Source organism: Pseudopipra pipra, chromosome 9 (genome assembly GCF_036250125.1).
Source record: "Pseudopipra pipra isolate bDixPip1 chromosome 9, bDixPip1.hap1, whole genome shotgun sequence".
Lineage (NCBI taxonomy): Eukaryota > Metazoa > Chordata > Aves > Passeriformes > Pipridae > Pseudopipra > Pseudopipra pipra.
In genome coordinates, this window is record NC_087557.1 from 13,259,533 (window position 1) to 13,282,128 (window position 22,596).

General features: G+C 37.0%; 1 protein-coding gene across 11 annotated transcripts in view; it reads left to right on the forward strand.

Annotated features, from left to right (window-relative positions):
• DPYD (dihydropyrimidine dehydrogenase) overlaps positions 1-22,596 on the forward strand; it is a 337,796-nt gene that overhangs the window by 170,075 nt on the left and 145,125 nt on the right. For 9 of the 11 annotated variants that reach the window (XR_010432716.1, XM_064664686.1, XM_064664689.1 and 6 more), the window contains one exon: positions 6,182-6,397. The exons of 1 other annotated variant lie outside the window; for it this stretch is intronic. Coding sequence is in view for 9 of the 10 variants with exons in the window: in XM_064664686.1 (XP_064520756.1) it covers positions 6,182-6,397 (216 nt within the window). In the remaining variant the exon portion in view is untranslated. Of the gene's footprint in view, positions 1-914; positions 1,992-6,181; positions 6,398-22,596 lie in introns of those variants that run through there. One more of the 11 variants, XM_064664696.1, reaches the window with a different exon arrangement.

Genomic DNA, 22,596 nt, shown 5'->3' on the forward strand with positions numbered 1-22,596 from the left:
ACTTGTTCTAAAGCACTGTTTGTGTCCTGCCTTCTTAGACCCTATGAAAATGCTGAGTGTGAAACATCTTTAGTCCCTGATCTGCTTGCTTAATTTCCCAGTGCACAGTGAATTTGGATAACCATGATAGGGGGAGAGAGGGTGTCTCCTCCTTTTTGCCTCCTTATTCAACCTCTAGAAATACAGGCATCACTTAAAATCCTCTGTTATAACTTTGCTTCCTCCTCAAAGTTTGGGTTTCTTCCTCCTCTCTGGAATGTATTTAATACTTCGGAAAAAATCTGAATAGTCATGGCTTGAGAATTAGAATTTTAAATCAAGTAAACTTGTGATGTTAGAGCATTTCCGTTACCCTTTGCAGGTTTCAAGGCAGCTTATTCAACCTTACAGTCTCACCAGGAAGCTAATGGGAAAGCCTTACAGCAATCTTCACAGGAAAGTTTCCAAATGTCAAGTGTCACCTTTCCAGCTGTTAGATGAATGGGTTGCCCAAGGGCATTTATTTGGATGTGCAGCCCTTGTAAAATCTGGTCGCTGTGGTGCAGAATGCTGTAATTTGGCAATTTATTTCACCAGTGTTTGGACCTGGTAGAAGTTTTAGTGACTGGAGGGGAGTTTGTTTTTTAAAGAAATTGTTTAGAGAAGGATACGAGAATGATTGTATTACCCTGATGTTTGTTGGGGTAGGTACATGCCACATGTGTGTGCCTTTATGTGCACATGTGTGCACACATTCAGTTCTCAGCTCTGTATTCTGGAAACTTCTGAAAGGAAATGAAAAAATAGCCTTACACGCTACCTTATTTTCTCTCTATTGTGAGCTTCTAAGGTAGGCAACTGTCCTGTGATCTTAGTGTCTGAATCGAGTACACATTAAATTTTAAATAAATGCATTGATACCATCTATATCTCAGTTACAGGAATAGGTAGCCATTTCCAAAATCACCAACTGTCTCAGCACCAGGATCTATAAATAATGCAGTCTTCATCAAAATAAAACTATTCCATAGGATTTCTCAGCCAATCCAAGACCATGACAAAGACTGAAACTCAAAACCACGATCCTGACTACTTGCAGAAAGCACTGTTTGAACAGCACGCTGCTTGTATCCCAACCTACTCCAGGCAAAAGGCTAAGTGAACAGATGGGCCTGATATGTGCCCTGAAACTCCAGTCATTGCAAGCTCTGGCACGTGGTCAAGTGAAGCGTGAGATCCAGACTCAAGGACTCTCCAGCAGAAATGCCTTATGTTCAAAACTGGGAGTTATTTACAGAAGCTTCTTGGCTGCTCTTATGCTGGAAACTTTCCATCATTAGTTGCCTAAATATCTCCTGCCTCTTAACATATTCCTCCCACTGTATGAGGCATAGGTTCATCTCAGAAATTGTTGTCTGCAGCTGTGTCAGGTTAGTTTCTACAAACATGACCGGTCAATGCCTAACCAAGGATAGTTGTAGTAGAACCTGTTAGAAAATGTATACAGTCTTCCTAGAACCATTTTTTGCAAGTCATTAGAGATCAAAACAGAATCAACCCAATTCATTTAACTGTCTACATTTTTGCATGGTTCAACCTTCTTTTGTTATTCCATGAATTATTCTTAGTGATTTATTTGGTTTGGGAATTGTAATGGCCTTCACTTTTGTCTGACATTGACTTTATGATCTTGTGCAGAAGCAATATAGGCTGCTGTTCTCTTCTATGCCTCAGTTACCATTCATTTCTTTTTGATCAGTGAATGGGATTTAATAGTATATCGGTTGTATTCAGGGTAATTCACGATTATTGCAGGACTAATTTCTAATTTTCTGTGCCTGCCTTGAGAGCGAAGACATCTTCCAGTATCTTCTTCCTGGATGACTGTGCCAGCCTTAATGCTTCACTCCTGCTGTATTCATACACTTACCTGTGGAGTGTTTTCCCATATATGGCAGTAAAGCTGCCATCTTCTCACTAAAATCCCCCTTTAAAAGTGACTTTTCTGTTCTAGTTCACAATAAGTTTTCTTATTCTTAAACTTATTTTTTTCTTTACTGTAATCTCTCCAGTGTGGACAGTTTTTTAATACTTTTCCTAGACTGAAATGTGTGATACACTTAAAGAATAGAGATCTGAATCCCAATTGATATAATTTGCACTTAATACTATTCAGTATTAATTTTGAGCACATCACTGTGTTATTTTGAAACACTATTGTATATTTGCTGTTTTTTCTTTACCTGTGCTGTCAGAAAATATATCGGCTTTGTATCTGAGGAGAGTTCTTGCTGATTCTTTATGAAGATTGACCATTCAGGTTGAGCATGCATGAATGTACAGTATTTCATAATCAATACCAGAGTTAGGTAGTTCCCAGGAAGCTTGTATTTGAAGCTGTTAGTTATGTTGTCTGTTTCTTTTCAGGACAACCACAGGACAAAAATGAACATCCCTTTGTTTAGCTAGAACAACATACAAAACACTAGCATGCAGACAAATAACGAAGTACCATTTGCAAAAAAAAAATGGATTAAAGGCAAGTGCAGGAAACCTGGTATTTTAGTTGCTTGCCTTTGAGTAAGCACTATGTCTGTTACAGAAACAGAAAGGCAGGAATGAGCTTGGAAAATCTTTGTCAAACAGGACAGAACCCAGAGCAGCCTGGTCTAGTTGACCCTGCTTTGAGCAAGGGTGTTGTACTAGATGGTCCTCAGGCATCCCTTCCTACCACAACCATTCAGAGACTGTAGAAAATAACATAGACATATTACCACAAAGTTAAATAATTGGACAGAGGCTAGAAGAAGAAAGGGAGAAAAGACATGTTTTAAGATGAGACTTAAAAATGGAGAAAGCAGGAGTGAGATGAAAGTATTCAGGAAAACTCTTCCAGGCAGTAGGATTTGAGGCAAAGACTCTCTGTGAAAAATAACAGTAATACAACTACTTGCTTTCACAGTCTGTCTTTGTTAAAGTATGGGAAATGGAGTTAGACCATAGCATTCTGGTTAAAAATTTTCTCCATCTGAAGGAAATTTATGTCAAAAATTGTATCGGGTCTAAAGCTGAGTTCCTGTCTCTCAGCCCTGCACTGCAGACCACGTGCATTTGCCTCTAGGCGAATCCTGGGTAGGGTAAGGTAGGGCTACTGTTTGCAACATGCTGTGGATTTTTCACCACCCTGTTCCAGTGTCCAAGAAATTGCCATGATTGGAGCAAGTACCTGCAATATTGTTAGCTCAGCTGGTTGGCATCAAATTAGAGGAAGAATGGGCCACACTTTTTGTCCTCTACTTCTAAAAATCAAGGGAAGAGTTATTATAAATAAACCCTTGCCTGCAGGCTTTCTTTTCCTATTTGTTTGTGCAATGTCAGAGAAATCCTTCATTATAGAGATGATTTTACTTTCAGGAAGCTATATAACATTTTAGCTAGCTGAAAGTTTTGCTTTGTAGAAAACAATGCATCAAGACTTAGTAAATTTATTTCTTTTATAAGCATTGTGCTGAAAGGAAAAAGCAGCAAAAAATAAATAGAGCAAAAATGAAGTGATAGGGAGGAGGGACATAAATCTGAAAAGATGTATTGCCACTGGCTACTGAACCTTCAGCTGTGTCCTGCCCCTGTGCATTTTTAAATACTTGGTTTATTCCATTGAAATGTCTTGTAATCCTCCCCCTGCCACCTCCACCTGGGTCACTTCATCATTAGCAAACCATTAGGTACATTTTGTGGGACCTGAGTGCGTTTGGGTGGAATTGTTTCTGGTTTTGCTCTTTTGAAGGAAAGTAAAGCAGGAAAAATGGACCTCCACATATAGTTTGGGAAGTGGCTTATGACTAGTTTGAATGATGGAATGCAGGAGGCAAGGCCTATTTTCGCATAGGTGTTGGTGAGAACAATTTTTAGAGATATAATTGTCCTGCTTAGGAAAAGAAACAGTACAATGGAACTTAAGCTGCATATTCAGCACTGTCTTCCTATTTGTCTGTAGCAATCAATATTTACAGTTGTACAAGCTATGAATAGTTTATAAGCAATCCACAGGCTGAAATGTATTCACAGAGAACATTTGAACAATTATGGATAGCAAATGAATTCACACTGGAAAATTAGGTTTATTGCTCACATGTGTGCATAGAGTGGAGCTGACCAAACACTTTTCCTTGTCTTTCTTTATTGTCATTCTTACAGAATCAGAATCAAAGAATTTTTTTAAGAGTTTAGTGTATCGGTGTTTATTTCAGCAGATTTCCCCATACATTAAACTATGTAGGAGACAAAAAATGTGCTAGCCTTTTAAAAATGCTTTAATTTCAGCTGTGTGATCCAGGAAGTTCTGTTTTGTCATTGCAAACAACATTTTGCAGTTGGAATATTAGTTAAGAAAACAAAAAAGAAGTTAAAAATATGAAATCAAACCCAAAGTAATAAAAAAATACTTTTTGATTCTTTGTTTTTTCTGCTTTTATTTGCCATTTAACAAAAGCTTTTGAGACGTAGAATGCCAGGCTTTTTGATTTTCTAAGAACTCAGATTCTCCTGGTATAAAAAAATAACCCTGTGGAGTGTGACATGGAGGAAGCAGTGAGCACTTAAGAGGGAAGCAATGGGGGATGTTTGGCTTTTTATGAAGTGTAACTGCATTGGCTGCTAGCTGAGAGAGATCATGACACTGCACTGAGTTTTGTCCCAAGTGTTAGGGATCTTTAAAAATTAACATTTCTCAAAATGTCCACCATTAGGGACCCATTCAGGTTTACATCATTCAGGCTGGGACAATTCCACTACTTTCAGAACTTTTAAGGCATCAGAAAATTTGGCCCCTGAATGTACCCTCTCTGTCTGAGGAATCAGAATACTGAGATGAGAATGCAGGCAATCCCAAAACCAAACAGGCACGTTAAGTCTCAGGTTTTTGACCAGTCTAGGAAGCAAAAGGCACTAAACCAAAAAAAAAAATTCCTCATTTTGTCAGTGCTTATTAATTTTCACAGGTAAAAATGGGTTAAGTAAGTTTCTTAAAAAAAAAAAAAAAAAAAAATCCCCAAAGGTAGCAATTTGTAAGTGGCTGAGGTTTTCCTCTGTTACAGAAGAATCTTCCCCATACCTCGAGTAGTCCTGCTGAAGAAATCTTCCTTTTAAGGATAGAAGAAACTACTGTGATCTTAGCTATGACTTATTAGGAACACAGATGGTGTAGGGCTTCTCTGTGTTGGAAATTCCTGCTTTATTTCTTTGTGATTTTATTGAGTCAACCATCTGAGTGAGCAAAGATTTAAATTCTACCCACCACATTGTGATTAGGATGCTGTTCAGTATCCATACATGGAGAAAGATTTTCTCTCTGCAATTTTTATGGTATTAAATGCAACATATACACTGAAAGCTTCTCACTGACTCTTCAGGCAAAAGACTGTCTTTAAAATGAAAACAAAGGTGACTGTGGTGGCACAGCCATAATGTGTATGATGTTCTTTGATCCCAAATCAGAGTCTAGCTCTTGTCAATCTTGAAGTATTCATACTAATGCAATTAAGTATAAACCCAGTGATAGTTTTGCATATATTGACAGGTATGCTGATGTGTAGGCTATAGAAAATATTTAAAACTGGGGGGGAAAGGTGCAGAGATTCAAAATGCATTGAGTTAGGTGTGAGTGATCCTCCACATGATGCCTTCCCTCATTTTTCACAATTCCCTACGCTTTAGATTGGCACCTGGGAAGAAAACTAAAAAGAATCTGTTGGCATACCCTGGGTTTTTTTTCAATCTCACTGCTGCTGGCTGCTGTAGGGGACAGAGCTGACTGTTCAGAAGGGTTGAACAAACCTTTGTACTGAACCAGGCTATCAGTACAGGATATAAAATAAGTGTTTCTTTAGATGTAAAATAACTGTTTCTTCATTATTATTATTATTATTATTATTATTATTATTATTATTATTATTATTATTATTACTGTTATTCGGTTATTTCCAGCATAGCATAGTATTTCAGCATGAATACTATTTGGGCAGAAGATGTTGCATATGCAGATGTTTGCATGTTTTACTGATTTGCAGGTCTGAACGCATAATAAAATACCTAAACTTTGGGTTATTATATGTTAATTATTCTCTTATCAGTGTTAATAATAAATTATATAAAAATTAATCAGCAAAAAATTCTGTGATTTTTGTTTGGTTTTTTTTTACAGTCCTTATACGGTGTTGCAGTTTCTACGGTTCCAGAACTACCACTCTTCTATACTCCTATAGATTTAGTAGATATCAGTGTAGAAATGGCTGGACTGAAGTTTCCAAATCCTTTTGGCCTCGCCAGTGCAACTCCTGCTACAAGTTCTGCAATGATTCGAAGAGCATTTGAAGCTGGGTGGGGCTTTGCTGTCACTAAAACATTCTCTTTGGATAAGGTAAGAAAATATTTTAAGGTGTATTTCGTGTGCAACCATTTCTTTGTTTATTTGAAAAATCTGAGTCTTTTGGGAATGACACTGTTGAATCCAGCTAGCATAAAGATAGCAGGAACGGGTATGATACATTGCGTAGTTTGACTAGTCTGGGAGGTTCACCAGTACAGTGACACAGTTTCTGGTTTTGTTTGTTGTTACATCCTTCCCCTTTATTCCCCCACCTTTTAATATTAGCCACCTATTAAGCGTAAGAATCTTTTTTTTTTAAATACTGCAGTGAAAGTGTTTTCTGTAAACGATCAGAATGCAAAGGGAATGAGTAACAGCTTTGTCACACAACTCATGAAAGATGGATTCTGTGCCAGGGGCTGCCAAGATAAGCCATTGAAATTGAGTTGCAGTTGCAGTATGATAATGAGGCTGCAAGGTGGAGCTGGGTGGGTAATGGAAGAGAAAGATGGAGGCAACATAAAAGAAGCCTATGGAGACGAGCAGTTGTGCTGAAGGTTTGTAGCACAGTGACATTGGCCTTCAATAATGTAATGGAAGATGAAGGAATTAGAATTAAATCTTGAAGGCTATGGCTCAGTGTGGCACCTTAAATAAAACATTTTGTGTAGATTTAAACATGTAATTGATTGTTTGGCCTGAGAATTGCATTCAGGATGGGTTTCTTGTTGCTATATTCAAAATGGCAAAATGAGAGTGAGCAAGAAGTTTAGACAGTGAAAGAAAATAACAGCTTTGATAAACAGATCACAGAGAAAAGAAGCAGATTTTGGGCTGGGATGTAGATATAGTTTAACTTGTAGAGAAAGAAGAAGAGCAAAGGTACATCCTTAGATATAGGCCTAAGTAACTGTGAATAATTGCAGTGTATTGTCATCCAGTGACAGACAGTAGTGTGGGCTGAAGAAAGCTCTTGAGATTAATTTAGAAACAAGGGTCTTTTATTATTGGTTCAGAGATGGGATGTACAAGTGTAGTGATGGATGGAGACCTTAGCAGAAGAGAAAAGCTGGATTTGCTCCTCTGCCACCTGTACATGGGTAAGTACCACAGGTGAATTAACTGTAACAAGTGGCCCTCTAATATGAGGAAGGTCTAAGGACAAAATGCTGTGTTGCCACAGTGTGCTGTAAAATATGTCAGGCTGGCTTCTGCTGTCACTTACACCTGAAGTAGCCTTAAGGAAGTAGGTGTCCCTCTACATTGCAGTTGAAATTCCAATCTACTTCACAAGGCTTCTTATTAAAATACTTTTTATGACATAAATGTCATTCAAATATGTTTACAACTGACTTACATGTATAACATACTGTCAGCTGTAATTATTCAGTGCCTGGGCTACAGGCAACCCGTAGCAAGTACTGAGATTTATTTATTTATCAGTATTATTGCTGGTATGCTTGCAGTCCTGCCAGACTGCATGTTGATTACTGTGCATCTCAAGAGCTAAACAGACGCAGGCTGAGTTCCAGCTTGGGTGGGAGTTCAGGAGGAAAGATGTGCTTGTTGTAGGAAGTGATACTGGTGCTCCACTAAGCAGCAGACTCTGAGTCATTTCTCAAATGGTGACTGCAAAGTGTTCCACTGTATGCCATGCTCTGGAGGTGTGACTCAGATGGAGATATTTCAAGGGTTTTTTTTAGTATTTGTTGCAATAAGATGCAAAATATTGCTGATATTACTTGTTTTTTAATTTAATAAGTTCAGAAAAGTTGGTTGAATTCTAGTTCAGTGATTGTTATTTCTAGCTAAGCTACCTTCTGATGTTCAGTAGGAGGCAGTACTTTCTCTGTGCCTCAACTCTTGAATCATGTGTTGCTGTGTGTAGTAGGACTGTGTCCCATCCAAGTACTACTTAGTTTTTCCACTGTTGTATTTTTCCTAGTAGTGTACTTCCCATGGGTGTTAAGCCTTAGTATTTTTGACATGATTTGAGATTCTTGGCTGAGAGGTGCTGCAGAAAGAAAATTGCTTTTATTTATCGTAGTTATATGGCAATTAATGCTATAAAAATAATCATTTCAAATGGGAAGAAAAGCTCAATGAAGTACAGCACTTCTTATGTGAACAGAGTATGACAGAAAGACTGCTCTTGTTGACTTAACGCTAGAACAAGTTGTTGGTAGAGAGTTTGAAATATTATAGATTGGCATTATGTCCTTTTTTTTTTTTTAAGTCTTAGCTTCTGATTATGTAGACATAGATCTTGTGCAACGTTCAGCAGGGAGCAGAATGGTCTCTTGGGCTGTGGTACCAATGAAAGTAGGACCAGGAGCAAAGATTTCCTGGTCTAAGCCTACATAATCAGTGGGAAGAGGAGGAGCTGCTCCCCAGACAGTACAGTTCCCAAGAGTGGAAGAGCTTCTGGGAGGAAGAGAGCTTGCTAGACACAGTTTTTGGCAGCTGAAGCTCCTCCACTTCAACCTTGGTTGTATGTGATACAAGCAGGATTCTGTGTTCATTCTTGTTGTCTAATTATTTTATCTGTCCCAGTAACACTTAACTTGTGGGCTTCCTTCTTGTTTGCAATAGTTAAATGCAAAGTGCCTGTGTGGCAATGGGGAGCTTAGCAGCAGGAGAAATTCTCCGTTTTCCAGAGCCAATGACTGAATTGGCCACTGTGTTTGGACACTGATAGTGGAAATGAGTGACTTCCCTTTGGCACTTTAGCAAAAGTGACTGATGCAGGCTAAATTTGAGTGACATATAGCTTGTGAAAAGCATATACAGTCCAACCACAAATTTCCATACATTAACTACAGTGGAATGGAATAAGGTCAGAGAGAAAAACATGATAAATCTTGAAGAAGGAGATCCAAGGACAGAAATAAGACGGACTCAGACTGAAGAACTGAGTGATTCTCATAAGGCAGAATTTATTTCATATGAACTACTACTCCTTTTCCCTCTTTCACCGTCTAACACAGAAAGCTCTTCTAAAATACTAAGCTAGAGATCCCCTCCACCTATGAGAGGCCTTACTGCCTTGTTTAGAGGAACTGTTGGGTAGCAGTGCTGGAGTTCTAGCCTCTGGACCATAATTTACTCCCCTAGTCTCTCCAATCCTCATCTGTCATGGCTTCACATGCTGCCCCAGAGGGAGTTAGCACATAGCTCACTGTGTCACGCCATACTCGTTCCCTTTTAAACACTTACATTCTTTGCTACATAATTGTCTTCATGACAACCTGTGTAGCATTTTCTGTTTGTAGGGTGAGGATTTCAACTGTGAGTGATTCAGCAAAAGTTTGTTGTTGCATACTACAGTACTATTGTTGAAACATTAAAAAAAAGCTAACATGAGAAATAGCTTCAGAAATTTCTTCAGAGTATTTATACCTCAAAGTATACTGCACTCTTAAATATTTTAGAATGTACTGGATATTATAGCATTATGCAAATAATAGTTACAGGGTACTGTACCTGTATGTGTCTGTAGGTATCTGATGGAGATAGTGACTTGTAGAATTTTATTTACTAAATTAAACATCTTTGCTCAGCTGCTTTAGTATCAAGTAGATTTGATTACTTCCAGAAATGCTGAATAACGGAATAAATGAGAATAACTGCTTTTAAAATAGACTATCAGTAGGAAAGACAAATGGTAGCAGAATAAAAGTGTCCCTTCACACACCTTTTTCTATATTCATGTCTTCCCTTTTTGACTGCAGATCAATAGCTCTTCGCTCTCTTGGTTCAAATAGTATTTCTGTCTTATTCAGATAACTCTGTCCAGCATATTATTTGTGAATTCTGTTTGCAAGCTATTGAAGGGAAATGGGGGAGCTGCATATCATAGGGAAATGGGAAAGGTGCACATCATAAAGTGTCCACAAAAACTGAATAGCAATTATTACTTCTTTTAGAGAAAACTATGTAGAATGAGAGATACTGCTTTAATTAAACAAATAACTGTGAGTGGGAGGTTTTTAGTAGAAGTTCTATACTAAGCTGATTTATTTACTTAGAATTTATTAGTGAGTACTGTTTAGTACACAAAATTTGCATTAAAACCTGTAATCAGAAAGTTTGTATAAACATTGTATCAAAAGAAGTCAGAGGTTATATGAAGTGTGCACATCCCTGTACCATATTCAATACCTCAGTGAGGAGTTTATAGCAGAAATTAGGGGTTTATTGCTGAATTCAGGCTTTGTTGTTCTCTCACTGCATGGTATGGGCTGTTTAGAAAGAGGAAAAAACAACTGGATTAGCAGAAATGTTTGCTTTGATTTTTAGATGCTTCCTTCACTTCTAAAATTTAATTCTGATTAATCAGATACATCTGTCTTTATTTTGTTGTGACATGCATTGATTTGTGATGCTGTCGCTTTCAATAATGCGGAAACAGTTGCCTTTATTATGAGAACCAGCAGAAATCAACATGCAGACTAACTTCATTTTTAATCTTTAATTTTTTTCATTATATATGGAGCAAGTTGCGTGGCTGATTTTAAAAACAAAGCTACAATTAAAGCTAGATTAAATTTGAACTAAACCATAGCGGAGAAAACTTTCTAGCCATAATATATGTTTGTGCAGTTCACAGATGTAGGTTTTACAATATATTTTCAGAACCATTTCTAAATAAGAATCATTGCTGGTATGAGAATTAAATAATTTGTCCAGTATATATCACATTTCTATGTGCTGTTATTACAATATACATATTCAGACTCCAGCTAGTTCTCTCTCTGTACATTTGCACTGTGTGCACCTCACTTTATAACTGAAGGTGGTAAAAAAATCATGGTACAATGATGCATTGTTTTCCATAACATTAGTATTTCACTTAAGTGAATCTGTATTACAAAATGTATATTTTTGTATGATATTACAGCATAGTAATTTAGATTAAACTAGTTATAATTTATGGTGCCAAGCCAAAAAGCTATTTAAGATGCATTAAAATGCAGAACCATGACATTTGAAATTCTGATGTTCTTAATATGACAAAGGTTATTCTATGGAGTTTTGCTATAATATGAAATATTAATATTTCACAATACAGTTTTGATGAAGTACAATTTGCCTAGCTTGCATACGATAAAGAAATTAAATGCTTACCAAGGGAGTTCAGTGAGAATTAGAGCCCCGCCTGAACATCTGCTTGAAATGTTATTATCCTGTCCTACTGACAGCATCACTCCCTCATTGTTTTTCAAGATTGACAGCTGAATATTGTACTGATTTCTGCAGCAAATATATCTAGGTGAACTTTGTTTGGTTTTTAGGAATTTAGAACATGCTTTTGATTTCCATCCTATAATTTTTTTTTATACTCTTGACATTTGTAGATGCCAGATTGAGGTCTAGTATGCTGTAGCAAAGATAGACCATTGACTTGCAACGAAATGCCAGTTGATATCTCAGTAAACAGAAATATTACTATTCTTTATTGTGTGGTCTGTATGAAAGCTGTATGGGCTTTCTTTGGGGAGACAAATGATCAGATTGTTAATGTCAAATATAAAAAGGACTGTTTGCCTTTCTACTAAATAGCATCAGACAACTTTTATTAACTACATTTTTGAACAGAAAAATCGGCATTTTACAGGATTCCTTAGCACACAGAACTCATAAGTTATTTTTTGGTTTTATAAGTGTTAAAATCATCATTAGGTTTAATATTTTAGGAGTTTGTTATGTGCCTCATTTTGTCCCATACTTCTGAAAGAATTTTAATAAGAAATACCAGCTTTATTGTTTTACAATTTTTACATTTTTTAGATCAGTGCATAAAATCGGCAAAATGTAACAGGGGAGATGAAAGACTGTGCTAGGGAAGTGCTATAGAATGTAATTTTTTTTTAAATGCTGTAGTTGTGCTATTGTATTTTACTTGAGTATTTTTATACAGAAAATCTGTTATTTGGTTACAAAAAAGGAACAAATAATTCTATGAATCTGATTAAGTAGCAGGAAAACAGACTCGTGCTTTTTTCCCAAGAGAAAGTATTTTTCTGACATGTTCAGCTTAAGGACCAGATTTCATCTCTACTTAGTTTTACGTTATCCCTGGCCAAATAAAAAGAAGGATGGAGACTTTTTTAAAAGCAAATAACTTCAGTAGCTTCAAAATTACTGTCTGAAGAACCAGAAGAGACTGCGTTTAACCATTCTTTTAATTCAGTCCATGCACCTGGTGATGTAGGGGTTTGGCACATCTTCATCCTGGAGAAATTCCAGTCTAGAAAGATATAGCACAGCTTGAACACAGTGAGACACCAAAGATCCCAGGACTGAGAGCTTTAACCAAGTCATTATTGATAAGCCAAATCCCTTCCTACCACAGCTAAAATCTGCACCAAGTAGATGTATGCCTTAAATTGCTGCAGGCATGCCTCTTGACACCAGTGAATTTGCAAGTGAGGCACTTTGGACCATTTAAAAATCTGTTTTTACCATCAGTAAAGCTGGTTATTTTGGCCAATGAATACTTTGAATGCTCAAGATAACCAGCTTCATTTTTAAAGCAAGAGTTTAACAACAATCTGTAAAAAAGTTTCTCTCTCTCTTTATGATTGTATTTACTACTTTAGAAATGAAAAACTTCTTACAGTTTTGTGATAAAAATTAAACCCCTGGGCGAATGTTTAGTCCCACTCTTCCTGTAGCATTAAATATCACATAAATGCTGCACTTCTTCTGCAGTGAGAGTCTCTCTTTTGCACAGGGGCTCTCATGGAGAAGTCTGTTATCTCAAGGCATGAACCACAGTGTGACAATTCATCAGTGGAAGACAAAGAGGGATCTGTTGTGCAGGGGTGTTGAACATTGAGCCGGTAAACCTCATCTGTGCTAAAGGGACAGATTTTTACAAACAGATGATCAGCAATTTTCTTCCCATGTTATCTCTTTTCCTGCCATTCACACTTGTGGAGCAGAGTGATCTTGGCTGTAACTTTTATGCCTTATGCCTTGAGCTTGTGGCAGAAGTTCCATAGGGTCTTTAAGCTGGCAATGACTTATCTTCCTCAAAGCTGCACACAAAACTGGCCATCAAAGGTGAAAGGAGATATATGTGCAAAACTGGTTCTTAGCTGTCTAAGGATTCAGTTTTTTTCATCTGGGGATTTTTTACACAGTATTTAGAGATTGTTTCTCTTTCCTGTGTTTTTCTACTGGAGTCAGTAGTTTAAAACAGTGTAGCAAGAGTACATATACATATACAAAGTGTCAAATTGATCATTAACCTTGAGCTGGAATATTTTAGGTATTTTATGTATAAAACACTTTCAAATCAGTCTTTAAGGTATTTTTTAATCTGAAAACTGTTGCATATTTTAATGAAACTCATAGTGCACTTAGATTGGCATAATTGAGAAGCAGCTTCACTGTAATTTGGAAGAGTGTAAAGATTGCAACACTGGGTATTTTGGTACATATGCCTTTCTATAAAAAAAAAGCTACCAAAAGTAGGAGTGTTCATTCCTGCTCAGCATAATATATGCTGTTCTTGTAGTGACCAGTACTTAAGAGAGGATGTAATTTCTATTTATAGTGCAACTATTAGCCAATCGGTCAAACAAAATGGATGCAAATTTTACACTGATTAAAAATCACAATAGTATCTCTTTTTATATGGAAGAAGCTGCCTTGCTCTTTACTAACTTTGCTTTATTTACCTCATTCTTCTGAAAATACCTGCAAATATTTATCAAGAGAGAGACAAGGAGAGCACACATGCATGATTTTCCAAAACTGCTGAGGATCTGCAGCTTCTGTTGGCTGTATCTGAAGTACTCGGCATTTTTGAATATCACATTCTGAATAAATAGGATTTTAAAAAGCAAATATGTAGCATACTTGTGTAAAATATCATTCAGCTATAGTTTTCTGTGGTTGTTTTCTATATCCTTGGAAGTTTGTTGGTAATCTTGGCAATGCCTCACATAATTTTGTGTCCAAAAGGAATTCAGCTAAGAAGGCAGTTTGAATGTAAGCTAGGAATTGTCAAGTATAATTCTGAAATTTAGAATTTTCACACTTGTTCCATTCTCAATTCAGATTTGTTGCAAACCTTTTAGTGTTGTGCCAACCAACTGAATATAACTTTCTTAAGTGGCACTTATTTATTTTATAATTTATTAGAAAAAGCTGTACTATATTTTTCCAAATAGTTATATTTGAAACACACCTATCAAAGATAATCTCAGCATAAGGCCATATTTAACATTTTTGAATTTTCTTAGCACAAACGACATAAACTTCCCTATTTTTTGGAATTGTCAGGATTCACTTTAATAGGTAACCACAGATGTTCAATGCAATCTTTATTTAGCCACTACAGAATTCAGAAGTTTCCGTTCTGTCAAGTCATTGACTTTTCAACTTTCTGCATTGGGCTCAGTGCATGTGTCAAGAGTTTGGTTTTTTCCCTCACTTCCACATTTTAATTATAAAAAACCCCAGGACATGAAAGAGTGGTCTTCATGCTTCAGCTGCTCTGATTTACAGTTCAGCATCTTTGCTGAGGTCTGCTTTCATTGCTGTGGTCAAATGTTGGCTTTTGTAGAAGTCTAGGTGACCCTTTGGGACCACACCTCTGCCCACTAACATTATAAGGCTGCAGATGTATTGGGGAAGACCTGCTTCCAGCAGTAAACCAGACCATGCCTTCTACCCTGGGTACCAGCTGGTTGTTTCTTGGTTCAACTGTGCACATTAAATGGCAGCCCTTCTTCTCTTCTCTGCATCAAGACAAGCTGAAGAGAGAGCTCTTCTCTGCATCAAGAGAGCTGAAGCATCTCACGTGGCAGCTATTGCCCCAAGATTCCTGGTTGGACCATGGAACTTGCAGCATGTTTGCAGAAATGTGGTCCCAAATTGACTCTGCACAGACACTCTTAGACTGATGTCAAGCATGTATGTGGTGCTATATAGCTTGTGTTAAGAAGTTTGTAGGCATTAGCTGAAATGATGTAACTATCTCTGAACTGGGATATGTTTCCACACACAAGTTTACAGGGTTTTAGCTTAATCACTTCTAAAGGAATTTTTGGTTATACGAGTGTAGCTTCTATGTAAAGACAATACCCTTCTCTTAAGTGCTCGAGTCACCTCAGGTCTTGAGTTCCCACTTGGTAAATGAAACTGGTAAGGCTGTGTTTCACATATGATTTGCCCACACAAGAAGTTAAGAAAGCAAAGAGCTGATTTTTGAATCTCATGGTGATACAATTGCATTTACTCCTGATTGACGTTGCTGCAAAAGCAGAATGAAGTCCCATATGTTTATAAAACCTGACGGGTTCTTATGCTGAAATACTGTTATGGTTTAAAGGTAAACTGGCAGGAGAAATGAACCCAACTCAAAACTTGTCAGAGTTACAATTTAGTAAAAATAATACAATAAATACAATTGTATGGACAAACAATTGTTTTTAACCCACAAACCCCAGATCTATAACCCAGCACCCTGAGGCACGAACAGAGTGGTGTTCTTTGGGCCCCCGTGCTGAGCCCCACATGGTCCCCCTGAATCCAAAGTAAACGGAGAGGGAAAACCTGTTGGTGAGAGTGGTGGTCGCAGTCTGGTCGAGGGTGGTGATCACAGTCTGGTCGAGAGTGGTGGTCGCAGTCTGGTCAAGGTTCTGATCCTTCTCTGGATTGGACAAGCGGTACCAGAAGTCCCAGGAGCCCAAGATTATATACCCTCAGGTTCAGGCAGGAATGCCCAGTACCTCCTGCAGGGCGGGGAGTTCCACATTGAGTCATTGTGAGTTGTGGGTGTGAGGACAGGAAGTCCTCCTGTCTCACAGGCCTCTTAACACCCAGCTTATAGCCTGAAGGGTCAGGTGTGCTCTGGGCAGCTGCTGCAAATGGTCTGTTGTTAACAGTTTCTGGGAAATGACATGGAAGGTACAGAATACACAGTTTGGATTACACCCACACAGTGATGAACTGGTCCCAGCTGTTCTAACTAGGACAAATACCTATTACGATTCCAAATATGTATGTGAGTGTATTCTAAATAGCATTTCTCATCATTATTTGAGATACATAATTAATCAAATTTTTTACTATAATAGAGATTGTGTTTTATGGGATTCTCTCCTTCAGTCAGGAATTGTGGGATTTTTGTGAATAAATCTTCTAGAGTTAATTCCAGGAGGAGACAAATGTATCCACCCCATGAACTTTTGGAATATTACTCTTAAGAATTATCCAAAAAGCTCCTCATCATTACTAATTGCAAAATTTTTTTCTATAGAAAAGATGATAGAAACACACATTTTTAATATTGCGTTAGTATCCATATTGTGATAGTCTTTAATTGTAACTTCTCACGTGATGTATTATAAGGGCATACAACTTTAGATTTGTGCGGAGGACTCGATACTACCTCAGAAATTAATTATTTCTGCTGACTTACTCTAATGTTATTGAATTATTATTGACTATTGACTTTATATACTTTAAAGTAATCTGTTTTGGCTTTCCTGATGCATTTTGGACTATGAAGCAGTTAATTACAATGATAGCTATAGGTTTCGAAAGCAGCTACCAGCACCTTTTCACTGTTCTCAGCCATATATTTAAACCTACAATATGTTAGTAAGTTTAAAAATTAACTTTTTTTACCTTCTGCTTGTCTGACTTCTCTGATAATTTAATATAAGAGTTAAAATATAATTTAATATAAGAGTTAAAAAAAATAGAATTCCTAAACCATATTATAAATGAAAAAGATGTCACCTAATGTTAGAGATGGATATTTCTTTGTTAGCAGCTGACCTTCTCAGAAAAAAAGAAAGTCTTGGCTAGAATACAGTTCAATAAATGAACAGGCTATATATTGATTTTTCTCCCTCTTCCCTTGTTATGTAATATGATTTCCCTTCCCTTGCAAGGGTTGCTGTTGTACAGGATAGGGCTGGGATCATGGTCGTGGAAGCGTATGGGAATGTGTAGACTAAGGAAGGCTGTCACAGCAGTCAATAAGATCTGAGAGGTGTTGACTAATTGCCTGCTAATTACACAGTAAATTGTCTAATTAAGCTGATGGTTAATTAGGGTACGCTCGCACAGCAGTCTTATGGAATTTTTGTCTGATGTCTGGGAAGCAGCTTGTGTAATTGGCAAACTGGTAAGGACTGGCAGAGAACATGACTGGGAAGCGCGCTGCCAGTAGATGACAGAATAAGGATGCGTTTGCACAAAGGTTGTCATGTGAACACGGAGGGGTTTGTTAGCCTTCTCCAGCTACGTGGCAGCGAGTGCAATGAGGAATTTAGCTGAAAGCTACTGGAAGCTGTAAATAAAATGAGGTTTAAGCATGTAATATTAGAAAAGCAGTGATGTGTGCTCTTATGTTTTAGTCAGTTTGAACTTTAGATAAACACGGAGTATCAAAATTCTCATGTAAAGAACTTCATCAAACTGTGTGATTTGACCATGTCAGTAAATATTGTATTGTGATCTTTTTAGTGGAATCACAAAATGATACTGTTTCCCAGGTCATGTATATCGATGTTGAAAAAGTGTAGCTGTTAATAAGGATGCTCACCGGCCATCATAACCATCATATGTGGTATTCTGAATCCACTTTAGTCAGCATTTTGTCCATCCCTAGATGTGACAGAGTAAAAGCACGTCATAATGGTGCTCTGAATAAAATGTATATGCACTATGCATAACTATAATATGATTAATGAAAGTATCTAGATTCCGGATTCTGACCCAAAGCAAATGGAAATGGTCAGGAATATTAAACAGAGAGAACCTGAACAGTACAGGAGTACAGACACCAAATTCAGTAAAGCATCAATTTGCTGTGATTTAAATTTTTCATTTAGTAAAATGATATGATATGTGGTCTTTCTGGAAGTTAATTGCAAATGTAAGTTTCCCACAGAATCAGAATAGCACACCACAGGATTGGGTTTTCATATGATGTCGTGATTTAATTTTGAGTTACGTATCTGCAAAATCTAAGAAAAAAATAGCTCTTTTCTATATCATGAGCTAAACCAAAGAAAGTGTGTGTGTATGTGTATTTATTTGTTATGAATGCCTTGATGTCACTTGAGAAAAGTGAAACCTAATATCCACTTGGATTCTTGTAAACTACATTTGATTCAGAGGTCCCCATCTTTTTATTTCCAAGCACTTGCAGAATGTAGTTCAGGCACAGTGTCTTCCTGAAAAAAAAAAGGAAAATGAAGTGAATTCCAGATCTGGATTGCTGCTGAAAACTGTTGATTTTCCTTTTTTTTTATTTTAAATTTAAACCACAAATGTAATTCTTCTCCCATAGAAATAGAATGTTTTAAGAAAAAAATCAAAATTTGAGAGGGTAAATTATACCTTCTTTGAATTAATAAAACCATTTTTATGCTCTGATCTTGCTGCTTCTACGTTCCTGCACCTGCACAGTTTATAATGTCTTTATGTAGCACCCTGTGTATTATAAATTTTTGTTTATGATTTTTCCTTCAAAAATAATTGAGCAAAATCATGGTGCACTAAGCATTCTCAATGTGCCAGTCATCAGATACAGGACTCCAAACATTCACAAGCTGATCTAGAAGGCCTTAAACCTTCTCTGAGGGGAATTATAATAATACTTGTAACATTGCTCCTCTGTATATATTTGCACAGAAGAAAATGCTACAATTCCCCTGCATCAGATCCTGTGAATTGTTGCATAAAATGAAAAAGGTGTAATACATTGATTCAAGTCAAAACAATACAAGGAGGCCCTATGTATGTAATTTTCTTTCAAATAAATTCTATTTCAAGTTTACATTTGATATTTACACGTATATTTTTTTCCACATCCATTTGCATTTATGCAAAACCAAACCTCTTCAATTAATTTTTCCTTACTGTTTCTAAGGATTATTCCTTAAAAGGATTGGAGAAAGTATTCTTTTTGTCTCTGACAGCACATTCAGGAACAAAGCTCACTTCACCAGCCAACTGCAGGAACTGAAAGCATACGGTGCAACCATCACACTTGCTTTCATTTTCTGTCATGGGGCAGCAAATGGATACGTTCTAATGCATTTTATTCTCTGAAGACAAAGAAAGGAGTTCAGAGGATAATTGTTACCTTATTATGTCCTTCAGAAGGACTTTCTGGCACATGCTATTATGATTTATGTTTTAATAAATCACACAAACAGAGAAAAGCATGTTTCTGGTGATTCACATGGTGTAGTAAATGTACGTATGTAAAGCCCTACTGCAACATCACAATCTGTAATAAAAATTGTATGGCAATAATGCTGCTGTTAGATACATCAATGACCAACTCTTTTTAGAAATCATTTTGGTTTTTTAAACATACTATTTTTTATATGCAGTTCCAGCTTATCATATGTCTGTGGTTTATCGTGTAATCTATCAAAAATTTCCCAAACTTCCCTAATGCATTCTGTCCCAAAGCATCTTCATTGTCCGCTTCCAAGCCTCCGTGCTTAAACAATGGAGTCAGAGAAGCATGCTGTCAGCACATTGTCAGTGTTATGTTCAGGTTTATTGCCTGTGATGGTTCTCTCCCTGCTCAGTTCAGGAGGGTTCCTGTTTGCACCCTTTTATTTAATGTGTATATCAAGCCATAGAGAAGGTTTAGTAAAGTGACATTGATTGAAGTGTTTTCAATATGTCGAAACTCAGCTTTATAACTCTCAGCTGATTTAGCTGGAGCAGTTGATTGCATTGTTCAATGTTTGTGGGAGACTGGGCATGGTTGAGAGCATGCTGAGCAAAAGTCAATGCAGACAAGATAGGAGTAGTGCTGGGATCGTTAGAGGAAACATCCAGAGGCTACAGAAAGAGAATTATCAGTCCTTCCGGCTCAGGGATGCAGTTCCATTCTAGCCTGTAGCTGCAACAGGAGATAAGAGCCAGAAGCCTACACCCCTTTTATTTTCTGAATACAAGCTCTGCAATGAGTATCCATGCTTTATATTTCAAGGTTAACCTACTGCCAGTCCATGGTATATGGTACTGGGTCTTAAATCTATCCAAATATTGTCAGTAGTGACAAACTTCAGGGCTTGAATGCAGCAAGTGCCTCATTAGGGCATTAAAAATGCACCCAGCCCGTACTGACTGTTTTTTGCACACTGGGATGGAGTGGAAGGAGATGCTGGCAGTTCACCTAACACTGTTGGTGCATATGCTTGGAGCTCTTGCCCCAGGGTGATCAGTAACAGCCTGAATCCTTTAACTCCAGCACAACTTGAAGAGCTTGTTTTTCCTCCCTAACTTTGCAAGAGTTGAGTAGAGGATGAATATTGGTTTTCTAGTTGCTACTGGATTTTTAATTATTCTGTTTATGTTGCCGCCAAGAGCAGTGTTCTCAGAAGGTCAGTTGATTGCTGCTCTCATGTAGGAGATATATTTTAAATCTACGGCAGTACCTGGTTTTACATGCAGGTAATGCAGATCTTAAACACATAAATAAACAAAATCTTATTTTCCTATATTTTGAATCTATTTAAACTCAGATGAATTTCTTTGTTTACATTTATGGAATTTTTTGTTTGGTATCCAGAGTCATTTTGTGCCTTTAAGGAGAACAGAGAATTGGAGTCCGTGTCCAAATTTTTGGAGTATGCATTAAGTGTCACATTTTTTAAATGGTTATACTTTTGTCATTTCTTATTCTGGGCTAAAAATCTGCATTTATCTTGGGTTAAAAATGAACAAATCTATCATCCAGCAAATTCATAAAAGTATTATAATTTCTTTTTCTAGAAAAAGAAAATTTAACCTGGAAATGCAAACTTAATCATCACTTTACAGTAATACTGTATGTATCCAAATACATAGTTTTCTTTACTTGAGCAGCTTTACTTTCATAATACAATTTATATTTTCTCTTTCATTTGAACACTGTTGTTGGAGAGGACTCTAAAAATATATGAAAGAGAAAGTAAGAATATATTCGAGAGTAAAGTGTTAAAATGATAAACCAAGGACCATCAATCTTAAAACTTCTTTCTTATGCCACTCGTCAGTACTAAAAGTGACACTTTGCTACTGTAACAAAAATTGTTCACAGTGTGTGTTGGGAGTCACACACCTGTAGATACATAAGCTCTGTCTTGTGATGTTTATTTCTTTGCTTTTGGGGTGGGTTTTTTTGTATTTCTTGCATTCTTCCTTAAACACAATTTAGAACATTGGTGCCAGAGAGTGCAAGGATTTAATGATGTTTAAATTACCAAAAGTAACAGTTTCTACAGAAAGAGAGTGACAGATTTCAAACTCTGCTAAGAATATGTCTGACAGTTGAATTCATGCAGAGGAGAGATTTGCTTCTGTGTCCAACATCCTCATGTCTAGCTTGATTCAGTTATGTTCAAGGGTTCACATTCCTACTAGGTCTCTTCCTTATTTGTCTTCCTTGTCTTTTAAGAAGTCTTTGTCAGCCAGCCATTTCTCTGCCTAAATGAGCTTGTGTCATGGGCAGTGGACCATCCATACTTGTTTGGTTTTTGCAAGATGTGCTGGACTGCTTCCTGTTTCTAATGTAGATGTTGGAACATAACATCACCTATATTCCTGCTTTTCTACCTATATATCAAGAGTTCACAGTGTGCTAGCTGGTATTCAAACCCACAACATTAGTGCCTGTTTCAAAATAATATGACTTAATAGCATAATTGAGGATGTAGTATTTGCATTCAGCATGCATGTTTACAGTGAAGTGTCTTGATACAGCTAAGCTCTCAGGGATAGAAACATCAAGTGCAACAAAGAAAAACGTTCTCTTTTCCAAGCAGTGGAAATGAGAGTTGTTTATTTTAAGAGATCTTATATAAACGTTAACTGGGGGAGGGAAAGTAAACCAGCATTTCTAGCCAATCCATGCCTGCACACATGTATCTCTTCTGGCTGGAGCTTTCCCCTTTGGTGCCGTTAGCATTTTCATTTCAAAAAATGACAGTCTGCAGTGGAAGCAGTAAAAATGTTCAACCTGTGGTTTAAATTATTGATTTTTTTGAATATTGAAGCTGTATTTCAAATGGGTTTTGTTCGAGTTACTTCTGGGTAGAGGGTTCCAGAGGTAATTTGATATCTAAAAGCCTGTGTATTTCAAAGCCATTTCAGCCTTCTGAGTTCCTTCAGCTGATCAGCTGATTGGATAAAATACCTTATTGTCTTCTGAATTGCAGGCAATAGATAAACTGCAGCTCAAGGTTAGCACGTAGGCTAGCATACAATGCTCT